At 44.4% G+C, this 12,909-nt stretch overlaps 1 protein-coding gene across 1 annotated transcript in view; it reads right to left on the reverse strand.

Moving 5' to 3' along the window:
• The window catches only part of LOC137375088 (IgGFc-binding protein-like), a 115,349-nt gene that overhangs the window by 22,921 nt on the left and 79,519 nt on the right, over window positions 1-12,909 (reverse strand). Inside the window, exons 61-64 of the mRNA XM_068041715.1 lie at window positions 10,320-10,567; window positions 9,877-10,006; window positions 5,488-5,677; window positions 1,014-1,193 (exon numbers count right to left, since the gene is read on the reverse strand). Of these exons, the coding sequence (XP_067897816.1) occupies window positions 1,014-1,193; window positions 5,488-5,677; window positions 9,877-10,006; window positions 10,320-10,567 (748 nt within the window). The remainder of the gene's footprint in view (window positions 1-1,013; window positions 1,194-5,487; window positions 5,678-9,876; window positions 10,007-10,319; window positions 10,568-12,909) is intronic.

The following is a 12,909-nucleotide window of genomic DNA, read 5'->3' on the forward strand; positions in this document are numbered from 1 at the left end:
ACTCCCCCCCTGCTCTCATGCTCACATCTCTACCTTGGGCTTGCTGCAGTGTTCCAGTGAACATCAACGCAAGCTCGAGGAACAGCATCTCATTTACCGATTAGGCACACTACAGCCTGCCGGATTGAACATTTAGTTCAATAATTTCAGAGCATGACGGGCCCCCCATTTTACTTTCATTTTTAGTTACTTTTTCCTTCTTTACATTTTTTACTATTTTTTTTTGCATGTTTATTTTATTTCATCTTAGTTTGTTCAGTTTGCTTACCCACTGTTTTTTTTCATGTTTGTACTTGCTGCTGTTCAATTTTTCGTCCATTAACACCCTATCTGTACTAATGCTTTGTCTTTCAACACACCATTAACATATTGTTTGCCTTTGCTCCATGACCACCTGGTCAGCTATTCTGTGGCCTTGTCCAATGTACACCTTCTCCTTTGTTATCTCTTGCCCCACCCCCACTTTAATTGCTTATAACCTTTGACATTCCTAATATTTGCCAGTTCCAAAGCAGGGTCACTGACCTGAAACATTAACTCTGCTTCTCTCTCCACAGATGCTGCCAGACCTGCTGAGTATTTCCAGCATTTCTTGTTTTTATTTCAGATTTCCAGCATCCGCAGTATTTTGCTTTTAAGTTGGTCAAAGAGGTAGGTTTTAAGGAGCATTTTAAAAGAGGAAAGAGAGGTAGAGAGGTGGAGATGTTTAGGCATGGCCAAAATGGTGGAATGACTAAAATCGGGTGCTCAAGAGACCAGAATTGGCGGGGCTCAGAGATCTCCGAGAGTTGTAGGGATGTAAGAGATTATAGAGATAGGGAGGGGTGAAGCCATGGAGGGATTTGAAAACAAGGATGAATGAGAATTTTAAAATTGCAATGTTGATAGATGGGGAGCTAACATGGTTTGGGAGCACAGGAATGATGGATAAATGGGACTTGGTGCAAGTCAGGGTACGGATAATGATGGTAGTCAAACTGCATGTTCAGTTCACAGAAATATATGATTCTTACATTTGATACTGCTCTGGTGAGATGAATCTGTGACAGTTGCTGAACGGACCAACTGGATCAGAAATTATTCCGCAGTAGTTGGTGCTTTTTATGAGCTTTAGTTCAGTTTTGCTGCATGGCATGCCAAATCCAGTGTCTAATTCAATATTTTCAAGGTCTTCATCTGTAATAGGGTGTTGCCTGCATTCAAATAACAAGCAGACTAGGTTCAGCATCTCAATGTACACATAAACCGGAGGCATTCATGGTGATAATCAACTGTTTATCCATAAATTAATTTGTCATTCAAGCAGAGCACATTAATTTGTATCTGGCTGAATGGAAGTTCTATCAAAAACAGACTCACCCATACCATAGCGTCTTTTGCTTAGGGTTATACTTCAGAGGTGAATACACAGCTGTACTATATGGTCATATCACCTTCTGTTTACAGGTGCCTGGTATCTGGTATTAGCAACAGGAAACAATGGGGGTACTTTTCAAGCATGCAGTGGGAGTAGGAAACCTTGCTTAGAATCTTGTGGGCACACTCTGCAATTTTCCAACGTGCCCTCTCAATGGGCAAAGTTCCATGCTACCAGCATGCAATCAGAAAATTATTCCAAATAACTCTCCATTAAAAAGGATGCTTCCACTTTGATGTACAGTATATACCTGAATTCATTAAACTGCCTTGTCTCTTCTTAAATACTGATCGACATGCTGAGTGTTTCCAGCATTTTCCATTTTGTCACACATTCTCCATTGTGATTCAGAAAACAGGCCTTGCGGTGGGGATTGTCTCTGTGGGGCCCTTTTTAATGTGTGTGTGTGTGCGCGCCCACTCGTGTATACATGTCACTCTCTCTAATTCCCCCAAACCAGGTTAACTTTACAGGAATGCAGCTTATGGCATTTGTCAGTCTTCCCTCGCTCAACCTTTCTCCTGGGAGAAATTACAGGTCTTTGAATCTGTTGTCAGGTTAAGGCATCACGTTTCTGCAATGAGGGGCCTGTCCAACACATGTGCGCTGGTTGGAAATTGGGTATTTGCTGTGTAGTGAAATCCAGGAGCCCCACACAGACTGGCATCTGATTAAATGTTGAAGAGGGAAAAGTGATGCATACTTTCGAGGTAGGAAAAATTTTAATAGGAAAGTTAGAAGCAATTTCAACTGCAATTGCCTTGCAAGGTTAACTACTAAAACCCCTCTTACCGGTTAGATTTGCAGTTATCAATTCACTGTGATTCTGATGGTGCAGCAATAGTTGCTGATCTCACTACTAGTGCAAGGCTATTATGAATTGTACGGCAAAAACTATATATTCTTTACACTGTAACAACAAACTGGTATTTTACCCAACATAGAAGTGCAAATTTTTGAAGCCAATTTTTTATTTACTGCACAAATCATTTGATAGTTTATTTTTTATTCATTCATGGGATGTGGGCGTCGCTGGCCAGGCCAGCATTTATTGCCCATCCCTAATTGCCCTTGAGAAGGTGGTGGTGAGCTGCCTTCTTGAACCACTTCAGTCCATGTGGGGTAGGTACACCCACAGTGCTGTGGGAAGGGAGTTCCAGGATTTTGACCCAACGACAGTGAAGGAACGGCGATAGAGTTCCAAGTCAGGATGGTGTGTGACTTGGAGGGGAACTTGCAGGTGGTGGTGTTCCCATGCATTTGCTGACCTTGTCCTTCTAGTTGGTAGAGGTCGCGGGTTTGGAAGGTGCTGTCTAAGGAGCCTTGGTGTGTTGTTGCAGTGCATCTTGTAGATGGTACACACTGCTGCCGCTGTGCGTCGGTGGTGGAGGGAGTGAATGTTTGTAGATGGGGTGCCAATCAAGCGGGCTGCTTTGTCCTGGATGGTGTCGAGCTTCTTGAGTGTTGTTGGAGCTGCACCCATCCAGGCAAGTGGAGAATATTCCATCATACTCCCGACTTGTGCCTTGTAGATGGTGGACAGGCTTTGGGGAGTCAGGTGGTGAGTTACTCACTGCAGGATTCCTAGCCTCTGACTTGCTCTTGTAGCCACAGTACTTATATGGCTACTCCAGTTCAGTTTCTGGTCAATGGTAGCCCTTAGGATGTTGATAGTGGGGGATTCAGTGATGGTAATGCCATTGAATGTCAAAGGGAGATGGTTAGATTCTCTCTTGTTTGACATGGTCATTGCCTGGCACTTGTGTGGCGCGAATGTTACTTGCCACTTATCAGCCCAAACCTGGATATTGTCCAAGTCTTGCTGCATTTCTACATGGACTACTTCAGTATCTGAGGAGTCACAAATAGTTTTGAACATTGTGCAATCATCAGCGAACATCCCAAGTTCTGACCTTATGATTGAAGGAAGGTCATTGATGAAGCAGCTGAAGATGGTTGGGCCTTCCCAGTGATGTCCTGGAGCTCAGATGATTGACCTCCAACAACCACAACCATCTTCCTTTGCGCTAGGTATGACACCAGCCAGCAGAGAGTTTTCCCCCTGATTCGCATTGACCTCAGTTTTGCTAGGGCTCCTTGATGCCATACTCGGTCAAATGCTGCCTTGATGTCACTCTCACCTCACCTCTTGAGTTCAGCTCTTTTGTCCATGTTTGAACCAAGGCTGTAATGAGGTCAGGAGCTGAGTGGCCTTGGCAGAACTCAAACTGAGTAGCACTGAGCAGGTTATTGCTAAGCAAGTGCCGCTTGATGGCACTGTTGATGACACCTTCCATCACTTTACTGATGATTGAGAGTAGGCTGATGGGGCGGTAATTGGCCGGGTTGGACTTGTCCTGCTTTTTGTGTACAGGACGTACCTGGGCAATTTTCCACATTGCAGGGTAGATGCCAGTGTTGTAGCTGTACTGGAATAGCTTGGTTAGGGCGTGGCAAGTTCTGGAGCACAAGTCTTCAATACTATTGCCGGAATATTGTCAGGGCCCAGAGCCTTTGCAGTATCCAGTGCCTCCCGTCGTTTCTTGATATCATGCGGAGTGAATCGAATTGGCTGAAGTCTGGCATCTGTGATGCTGAGGACATCAGGAGGAGGCCGAGGTGGATCATCAACCTGGCACTTCTGGCTGAAGATTGTTGCAAATGCTTCTGCTTTATCTTTCGCACTGATGTGCTGGGCTCCCCTATCATTGAGAATGGGGATATTTGTGGAGCCACCTCCTCCAGTTAGATGTTTAATTGTTTACCACCATTCATGGCTGGATGTGGCAGGATTGCAGAGCTTAGATCTGATCCGTTGTTTATGGGATCGCTTAGCTCTGTCTATCGCATGCTGCTTACGCAGTTTGGCATGCAGATAGTCCTGTGTTGTTGTAGCTTCATCATGTCGACACCTCATTTTGAGGTATGCCTGGTGCTGCTCCTGGCATGCCCTCCTGCACTCTTCATTGAACCCGGGTTGGTCTCCTGGCTTGATGGTAATGGTAGAGTGGGGGATATGCTGGGCTATGAGGTTACAGTTTGTGGTTGAGTACAATTCTGCTGATGCTGGTGGCCCACAGCGCCTCATGGATGCCCAGTTTTGCATTGCTAGATCTGTTCGAAATCTATCCCATTTAGCACAGTGGTAGTGCCACACAACACGATGAAGGGTATCCTCAATGTGAAGGCAGGACTACGTCTCCACAATGACTGTGCAGTGATCACTCCTACCAATACCGTCGTGGACAGATGCATCTGCGGCAGACAGATTGGTGAGGACGAGGTCAAGTATGCTTTCCCCTCTTGTTGGTTCCCTCACCACCTGCCACATACCCAGTCTAGCAGCTATGTCCTTTAGAACTCGGCCAGCTCGGTCAGTAGTGGTGCTACCGAGCCACTCTTGGTGATGGACAGTGAAGTCCCCTACCCAGAGTTCTGTGCCCTTGCCACCCTCAGTGCTTCTTCCAAGTGCTGTTCAACATGGAGGAGTACTGACTCATCAGCGGAGGGAGGGTGGTAGGTGGTAATCAGCAGGAGGTTTCCTTGTTCATATTTGACCTGATGCCATGAGACTTCATGGGGTCCAGAGTCGATGTTGAGGACTTCCAGGGCAACTCCCTCCCTACTGTATACCACTGTGTCGCCACCTCTGCTGTTTTTGTCCTGCCGGTGGGACAGGACATACCTGGGTATGGTGATGGCAGTGTCTGGGACATCGTCTGTCAGGGTATGATTCCGTGAGTATAACTATGTCAGGCTGTTGCTTGACTAGTCTGTGGGACAGCTCTCCCAAGTTCAGCACAAGCCCCCAGATGTTAGTAAGGAGGACTTTGCAGGGTCGACAGGGCTGGATTTGCCGTTGTCGTTTCTGGTGTCTAGGTCGATGCCGGGTGGTCCGTCCGGTTTCATTCCTAATATTGTAATATTATTAATATTGTAGACGCTATGATGCACAGACAGTTGGATAGAGCCTGTTGTAAACCAGTATAATCACTTTACATCTCCACTCCCATCATTACACCCTAACCATCATCATACCACTCGTCAGAAGGGAGCTTTTACACACGTACCTTTGTCTCCCTGCAGCTTCTGGTTCACCAGCTGTAGACCTAATCTCATCATTATCCCAACTTTCACCAAAATGTTTCACTTCAGTAATTCTTGTTCCAACAGGTTTTGTTGGATAATTTTTGTTCTTTCCCTCAAAATTGCCACATAATCCTCGAACCCATTTCTTGTAGGTAATGGGAAGAGTGATGTCTATAGAGAGAGAAAATGAAATACGTGAACATTCTCTGCCATGATAATTATTTTAGATTACAACCTTCACCTATAATCTTATTTCATGCTAGATGTTATCATTTACATAAGGCAGGAGAACTTCTTTACCCAAAGAGTGGAACTCGCGACCACAGGGAGTGGTTGAGGTAAATAGTATAGATGCCTTTAAGGGAAAGCTAGATAAACACATGAGGGATAAAGGAGTAGAAGAATATGCTGAAAGGTTGAGATGAAGAGGGGTGGGAGGAGGCTCGTGTGGAGTATAAACACTGGCATGGACCAGATGGGCTGAATGGCCTATTTCTGTGCTGCACTTTCTATGTAATTCTATACATTACAGTTTCAATATCTATCCTTGTCTTTCAAATACTCTGTTTGAAATAGTGGCTTCCCTGTGAGATAAGGGGCATTCTGTAGCTCACGGAGGGGCTGCGGCACCCTCCCCCCAGCCCTCACCAACCACCCCCCCCCCTCACATCCTCACCAGGGCCACTCAGGCAAGGGGCTTGCCTGATTGGCCCCAGCAACCCCTGACCCCACTTACCTTGCTGCAAGCAGCATCCAGTGCTGAGTCCCCCATCCCCCAGCTGGATGCAGACCCAGCAGTGGCCACCAACTGGCCGGCAGTTCTCGGAGGCAGGCTCTCATCCATTAAAGGGATGAGAGCCCCGACAGCTGCTGCACGATGGGCCTAAAATCTAGCCAGGTCTCCCCCAAACGGCTGAGGTGGCGTTGCCCCCGGGTTTCAGGCTCACTGTCAGGGCCACCGCCAACCCGACAAAATCCATCCCTACTTCTGCAAAGGGTCAGTATCTGAGCCAATCATACCAAATTAATAACATCCCTTAAATTTAATTAGTGCTTCATCCTTTAAGTAGAAATCCCTGTCAAAATTATAAAGTCTTGTTGTGGTTTCAAGGATAGCTGCACAACTAATTAACCGGGTTTTATTGAAGGGACTCAGCCTATAGCACAATTTTTTAATGAATTTTCCAAACACTCTGAGAAAATAATGGAATTTGTGTCAAATGTAGTTAGTCTCTTGCACTGGTTGTTGCAATCAGGAAGATAAGGCAGGGCTAATCAATAGGCCTTTGCTGTGGCACAAAGACATGAATCATCATTATAACAGGTAGCAGCAGTTCATAATCAGTCAGTTAATCTTCTTTCAAAACTCAGATTCAACCTTAGTCAACAGTGCAGTCACTGAGGAGCCTATCAAAAGTAATAAACATCCCTTGCTGCTGGGGGCATCGCATTCCACAAGCAAGTATTGGTTTTAAACTTTCAGAGTACATCAACACTACAGTGCAATCACCCTAAGTGAAGTCCATCTTCGTCTATACATTAATAAATCACATAGGTGCCCAATATTACTGCTGGTTTGGCCATAAAAATAATACCTTTAGATGATTATATTTCAGTAATTATTTAATGAGACATGGGAAACACATGATCAGATTGGTAATGATCTTGCTAGATACTGCAAGTAAACATTCAACGTTTATTAGTTCTTGCCGATTTTCTTCCCTCCTCTCCTGCAGGCTTTGTTTCTTCACTGACATGCAGTTCCATGGGTCATTCTTCATATCTAAACTATTTAATTGCGAGGAGCAGCAGAAGCAAACCTGAACCTGTTCTCATCCGATGCACGCATACACACAACCATGCGAGCTCTTCTAGGAGGGGTCACAGGCAACATTCCCTCTAATTCCCCTTTGCTGTGCGCAGTCCATTTGTTGCACTCAGCGGTCCCTTTAAGACTGCCACATGACTGTGCATCTTAAAGGGACCGCTGCTTGCATGTGCCTGTTTGTCTCCTGTGCAGCATATTGCCAATTGTTGCGCAACGTGTGCAGCTTAGAGAGAACATTGGTCACTGAATAGCAAACAGGAATAAGACCTCTGAATGATTTTCTTGTCCCTAACCTCCTGCTGACATCCACTAACTTAACAGAAAGGGGATTGAGCCCAGGACTGACCTCATTTCTAAGGCTCAGTGTCCTGACCTGGTGAAACTGTTGGTATAACCATTTTTTAAAATTTTAATATAAAGCAGCAATCACAGCAGGATTATATGGTTTTACTAATGTCAAAAAAATGAATGAACAGATATGGTTTTTTATCCATTCTTGGGATGTGAGCATGGCTGGCAAGGCCAGCATTTATTGACCATCCCTAATTGCCCTTGAGAAAGTGGTGGTGAGCCGCTTTCTTGAATTGCTGCAGTCCATGTGGCATGGATACACATATGGTGCCGTAAGAGAGGGAATTCCAGAATTTTGCCCCGGTGACAGTGAAGGAACAACGATATATTTCCAAGTCAGGATGTTGTGTGTGTTAGACAAGTTTCTACAGAATACCTGGTATCGGATTATTACTTGTAAAGGAAACATTTGCAGATGTAGATTCAATCGTAATTTTCAAAACTGTTCAGTCTATTCTCGATCATCAACAAAGTGATGGAAGGTGTCACAGCCAGTGCTATCAATGGCATTTACACAGCAACAACCTGCTCACCGATGCTCAGTTTGGATTCCACCAGGGCCACACGGCTTCATACCTATTACAGCCTTGGTCCAAACATGGACAAAAGAACTGAATTCAAGAGGTGAGGTGAGAGTGACTGCCCTTGACATGAAGGCAGCATTTGACTGTTTGTGGCATCAAGGATCCCCACGCAAATTTGAAGTCAATGGGAATTAGGGGAAAACTCTCCACTGGTTGGAGTCATACCTAGTACAAAGGGAGACGTTTGTGGTTGTGAAGACCAATAATCTCAGGCCCAGGATATCGCACAGGAATTCTTGAGTCGTGTTCTAAGCTCAACCATCTTCAGCTGCTTCATCAATAACCTTCCCTCCATCATAAGGTCAGAACTGGAGATGTTTGTTGATGATTGCACAATGTTTAGTACCATTTGCAACTCTTCAGATACTGAAGAAGTCTGTGTCCATATGCAGCAATACCTGCACAACATTCAGGCTTGGGCTTATAAGTGGCAAGTAACATTCATGCCACACAAATGCCAGGCAATGACCATTACAAACAAGAGAGAATCTAACTATCCCCCCTTGGCATTCAATGGCATTGCCATCACTGAATCGCCCACTATCAACATCCTGGGGGTTACCATTGATTCGAAACTTAATTGGACCAGCCACATAAATACTGTGGCTATAAGAGCAGGTTAGAGGCTGGGAATTCTGCAGCGAGTAACTCGTTCGTGACTCGCCAAAGCCTATTCACCATCTACAAGGCACAAGTCAGGAGTATGATGGAATATTATCCACTTATCTGGATGACTGCAGCTCCAACAACACTCAAGAAGCTCAACCCCATCAAGGACAAAGCAGCCCACTTGATCGGCACCCCAACCACCACCTTAAAACTTCACTTCCTTGACCACTGGTGCACAGTGGAAGCAGTGTGTTCCATATACAAAATGCACTACAGCAAATTCACCACGCCTCCTCCAACAGCACCTTCCAAATACATGATCTCTGTTACTGAGAAGGACAAGGGCAGCAGACACATGGGAACACCACCACCTGCAAGTTCTCCTCCAAGTCAGACACGATCCTGACTTAGAATTGCCTTTCCTTCACTGTTGCCGAATCAAAAATCTGGAACTCCCTTCCCAACAGCACTGTGGGTGTATCTACACCAGACAGACTGCAGCAGTTCAAGAAGGCAGCTCAACACCACCTTCTCAAGGACAACTGGGGATTCGCAACAAATGCTGGCCTTGCCAGCGATGCTCACATCCTATGAAAGGATAAAAAAAGGAATTGAACAAATACTTGAAGGGATATGGGGAATGAGCAGAGGAGTGGGGCTGATTGGATAGCTCTCTCAAAGAGCTTCCACAGGCTTGATGGGCCGAATGGCCTCGTTCTGTGTTGTATGATTCTAATACTTCAGTTTATATGATACGTGCAAGGGCAGGTTGTTTTTGTAACTCTGAATGTCAACTTCCCTTAATGCCACTATCGTCAGTAAAACTGCTTAATGCAGAGCACTGTTATAAATGCAATTTTAAATAGTTGGAATCAAGATTAGACAGCGAATCAGTGGTTTGTATTGAAAATCAATTGCTAACTGTAGTTTGCTAATATCAAAAACTTAATTTATACCCCTTGAAAACTTAATTACAACCACCAACAACAAAGTGGTACCTGAGTTTTCTTTTTCATCAAAACTGACAGCTAGGCCAAAGTCTGTTTCCAGGTGAAGTCTGTTGGATTTCTGATAGATTCGAAGGCCATCATGAGGCTGAACTGGGGGCTTTACCAGTTCACCATCCACCTGTAAGAAAGCCATTCATTCCTTACTGTGATCACCACTGTTACACATTACTGACATACACCTTTAGTCTTTACTGCAGCTCAATGGCGTTGCTCTTGCAGTTTTAATTTGCTTTTGATTTTTTTGTTTTAATTACTTATGATTTATAAATCTACAAAACATGGCAGGAGATGAAATACTGAATCAGCTTTAAAACCAGTCATGTAAGCAACATATTAGACTCTGCAATGGTACCGTTTGAAAAATTGAAATAGGGAATTATTCTGTACAGGCCGAGATTTTCTATTCAATTAATGCTGGCTTGCCAACTCACCACAAGTTTCCGCTGCTCTTTGAACTGAACAATATGGTTATACACTTCGATAAAGATCTCCTGCAGGTGAGCAATGCCTTTCCTTTCCTTCAGATGTGTATTTTTGCCAATAATCCTGAACTCCTGCAGTCTGTCGGGAATGCTAGATGTTTCCACTAGAGTATATAGACGTTTACCCGTGAAGTGATGAACCAAACCATCGAAGGCCAAGTAATATGGTGGTCCACCAATAACACACTTAGTGAACCCTAAGAAAAATAAATACATTTAGAAGCTTGCTAAGATCAGAGTTAGCTATGTCAGTGCTCTTCTTGGTCTGATCTATTGAAGTATTTTAGATTAGAGATACAGCACTGAAACAGGCCCTTCGGCCCACCGAGTCTGTGCCGAACATCAACCACCCATTTATACTAATCCTACACTAATCCCATATTCCTACCAAACATCCCCACCTGTCCCTATATTTCCCTACCACCTACCTATACTAGTGACAATTTATAATGGCCAATTTACCTATCAACCTGCAAGTCTTTTGGCTTGTGGGAGGAAACCGGAGCACCCGGAGAAAACCCACGCAGACACAGGGAGAACTTGCAAACTCCACACAGGCAGGACCCGGAATCGAACCCGGGTCCCTGGAGCTGTGAGGCTGCGGTGCTAACCACTGCACCACTGTGCCGCCTATTTGTACTTACTGCAAAAAGTTCCATATAATCGCTAAGTTTCACACTCCAAATCTCAAACATAACTTATAAATGTTCATTCCAGTAGAGCTCAGTCACAGTTTTGCATTGAGATGGGAAATAATGAGTATTATAACTTTGTCAAATTTACATGACATGATGACTTGACATGGAAGCACAAGAAAGAATAGTATCGGACTGGGGAGGCAGTGGCATAGTGGTAATGTCACTGGACTAATAACCCAGAGACCCAGGCTACTGCTCTGGGGACATGGGTTAAAATCCCACCATGGTAGATGGTAAAATTTGAATTCAATTAATCTGGGAATTAAAAAGCTAGTCTAATGGTGACCATGAAACCATTATCGATCGTTGTAAAATCCCATCTGGTTCAGCAATGCCCTTTAGGGAAGAAATCTGCTGGTCTATCCTACTTGTGACTCACAGCAATGTGGTTGACTCTTAAAATGCCCTCTGAAATATGGTACATATTAACAATTTGGACGTAAATGTAAGGGGCATGATCAAGAAGTCTGCAGACGACACAAAGATTGGCCATGTGGTAGATAGCGAGGAGGATAGCTGTAGGCTACACAAAGATATTGATGGTCTGGTCAGATGCGCAGAAAAGTGGTAAATGGAATTCAACCCAGAGAAGTGTGAGGTGATGCATTTTGGGAGGTCAAACAAGGCAAAGGAATACACAATTAATGAGAAAATACTGAGAAGTGTAGAGGAAGTGAGGGACCTTGGAGTGAATGTCCACAGATCCCTGAAGGTAGCAGGACAGGTCAATGAGGTTAAGAAGGCATATGGAATCCTTTCCTTTATTGGCTGAGGTATAGAATATAAGAGCAGGGAGGTTATGCTGGAACTGTAAAAATCATTGGGTAGGCCACAACTTGAGTACTGTGTGCAGTTCTGGTCACTTCATTACAGAGGATGTAATTGCACTAGAGAGGGTAAAGAGGAGATTTACGAGGATGTTGCCGGGACTGGAAAAATGCAGCAATGAGGAAAGATTGGATAGGCTGGGTTTGTTCTCCTTGGAACAGAGAAGGCTGAGGGGAGATCTGATTGAAATGTACAAACCTTTAAGGGGCCTGGATAGAGTGGAGGCGAACGACCTTAGCAGAGAAATCAGTGACTAGGGGACATAAATTTAAAATGATTGGTAGAAAGATTACAGGGGAGATGAGGAAAACTTTTTTCATGCAGAGGGTGCTGGGTGTCTGGAACTTACTGCCTGAAAGGGTAGTTGAGGCAGAAACTCTCAACTCATTCAAAAGGAGTCTGGATATGCACATCAAGTGCCGCAATCTGCAGGGCTACGGACCAACTGCTGGAAGGTGGCATTAAACTGAGTGGATCGTTTTTCGGCCAGCACAGACACAATGGGCCAAGTGGCCTCTTTCTGTGCCGTAAACTTTCTATGATCCTATGAAATCACCTAGCAAGCCACTCAGTTCAAGGGCAATTAGGGACAGGCAATAAATGCTGGCCTAGCCAGTGATGCCCACATCCCACAAACAGATAAACAAAAACAGGAGTGAAGGAAATGTCAGGAACAGAGAGGAGGAGGATGATGTGAAAACATTGCTGATTAGCATCAAATGGCCCCTACACTATGTGAATGTATGCAAAGATTATCAACTGTGATGCACTCACAGTTAAATGACCTGCCTATTCTTACAGTCTAGGGTCACGCAAGAAGGAGGGCCCTTGAGCAAGGTATCAGAGGGTGCGCAGTACTGGTGGAACAATACCAAAGTAACAGTTAGTACTTTTAGAAAAGGTGGCAAGAAAATTAGGAAAAAGTACCCAATAGATTTATAGACTGAGTAAAATAATGTGTACATCTCTTGATTGGTAAAACTGACCATTGGAAGATGGCAGTGTAGAATTGT

Source organism: Heterodontus francisci, chromosome 11, assembly GCF_036365525.1.
Source record: "Heterodontus francisci isolate sHetFra1 chromosome 11, sHetFra1.hap1, whole genome shotgun sequence".
Lineage (NCBI taxonomy): Eukaryota > Metazoa > Chordata > Chondrichthyes > Heterodontiformes > Heterodontidae > Heterodontus > Heterodontus francisci.